Source organism: Vombatus ursinus, unplaced genomic scaffold, assembly GCF_900497805.2.
Source record: "Vombatus ursinus unplaced genomic scaffold, bare-nosed wombat genome assembly UNPS02014870.1, whole genome shotgun sequence".
Classification (NCBI taxonomy): domain Eukaryota; kingdom Metazoa; phylum Chordata; class Mammalia; order Diprotodontia; family Vombatidae; genus Vombatus; species Vombatus ursinus.
Window position 1 is genome coordinate 46635 of NW_020954648.1, and position 1227 is coordinate 47861.

At 49.3% G+C, this 1227-nt stretch overlaps 1 protein-coding gene across 1 annotated transcript in view; it reads left to right on the forward strand.

Moving 5' to 3' along the window:
* The first annotated feature begins 429 nt into the window (after positions 1 to 429).
* Positions 430 to 1227, forward strand: part of LOC114028136 (carboxypeptidase A1-like) — a 15588-nt gene continuing 14790 nt past the window's right edge. The window contains exon 1 of the mRNA XM_027842345.1: positions 430 to 576. Within this exon, the coding sequence (XP_027698146.1) occupies positions 512 to 576 (65 nt within the window). The 5' untranslated portion in view covers positions 430 to 511. The remainder of the gene's footprint in view (positions 577 to 1227) is intronic.

Below are 1227 nucleotides of genomic sequence, written 5' to 3' on the forward strand. Positions count from 1 at the left end.
GTAAGCTCCACAGAGTCAGAGACTTGTTTATCATCTCTGTGTCCCCAGCCCCTTGCTCAATGCTTGGCTTGTGGAACTGTGGAAAACAAGGGTTTCATCATTTGAAATAGGTGCCACTAGCCAAGCCAGACCTTCTAACTCCCAGCTATGTTTGTTCAGTAATCTGAGATGTGACCCTTGTTGTAGACCACAGGAAAAAAAAAAAAAAAACATGCAATAGAGGTCTGGGTTGCCTAAAATTCAACCCGGCCCCAGCTGAGAGCCAAAAGGTTGAAACTCAGCCTATCTCTCCAGCTGGCCCATTCTCAGTGCTTTATCAGGAAGGGCAGAAAGGCCTCAGAGTGTAGGGGATAGGGTTGAGGGTGACCTACCTTGGGACTGAGAGCAGATGGGAGGGGTGGAGTCAACACAGTCAACCTCTCTGGAAGCCAACCAGGCTTCACTGGCATGGGTTTAAAAACCTCGAGCTCTTTCTTGTCACTTCAGATTGCGTTTCCTGAGTGGCTTCACCATGAAGGGGCTGTTGGTTCTGAGTGCTGTGTTCCTGGCTGTCTTTGGCAAGGAGGACTTTTCGGGGTAGGTGGCTGGAGAGGGGGACAGAAAGGTCATACTCTCAGGGTCTTAGGAAAGGGAAGCAGTTCCTGCTTAAAGCCTGGGAGAGACAGCTGTAGGGGAGAGGGCCAGCGTGCCCTGGGGAGACAGAAAGACCGAAGGGACTGCTAGGCAGTGATATCCATTTTCTTAAGGACTGTTCTTGGGGCCTAGAGAAGACATACAGATTGAAGAGGAATTGACAGGAGAGGACTGAGCCACATTGGGAGAGGGATGTTAAGACACCCAAATTTGAGAAGGTGGACAGGTGTGTTCCCAGGACTCTAAAGGAATAGGAGGAGTAAAACTTGGGACGGGATCCATGCTGCTAAGGATCTCTGGAAGCAATGTGGAAGAGTGGATAGATAGATCACTGGACATGGAGTTAGGAAACCTGGGGTTCAAATTAGCCTCAAATATTAGCGGTGTCATTTGCCTTTCTGTGCCTCAGTTTCTTCCTCTGCAAAATAAGGGGTTTGGAGTTGATGACCTCTTGAAATCTCTTTCAGCTCTAGAACTCTATTGCTATGATCCTTAGGTGCTGAGACTGCCGTCATCCTGGGATGCCTTTCCTTTTACCGGCCCCTGGACCTTCACGCACACACACACACACACACACACACACACACACACACA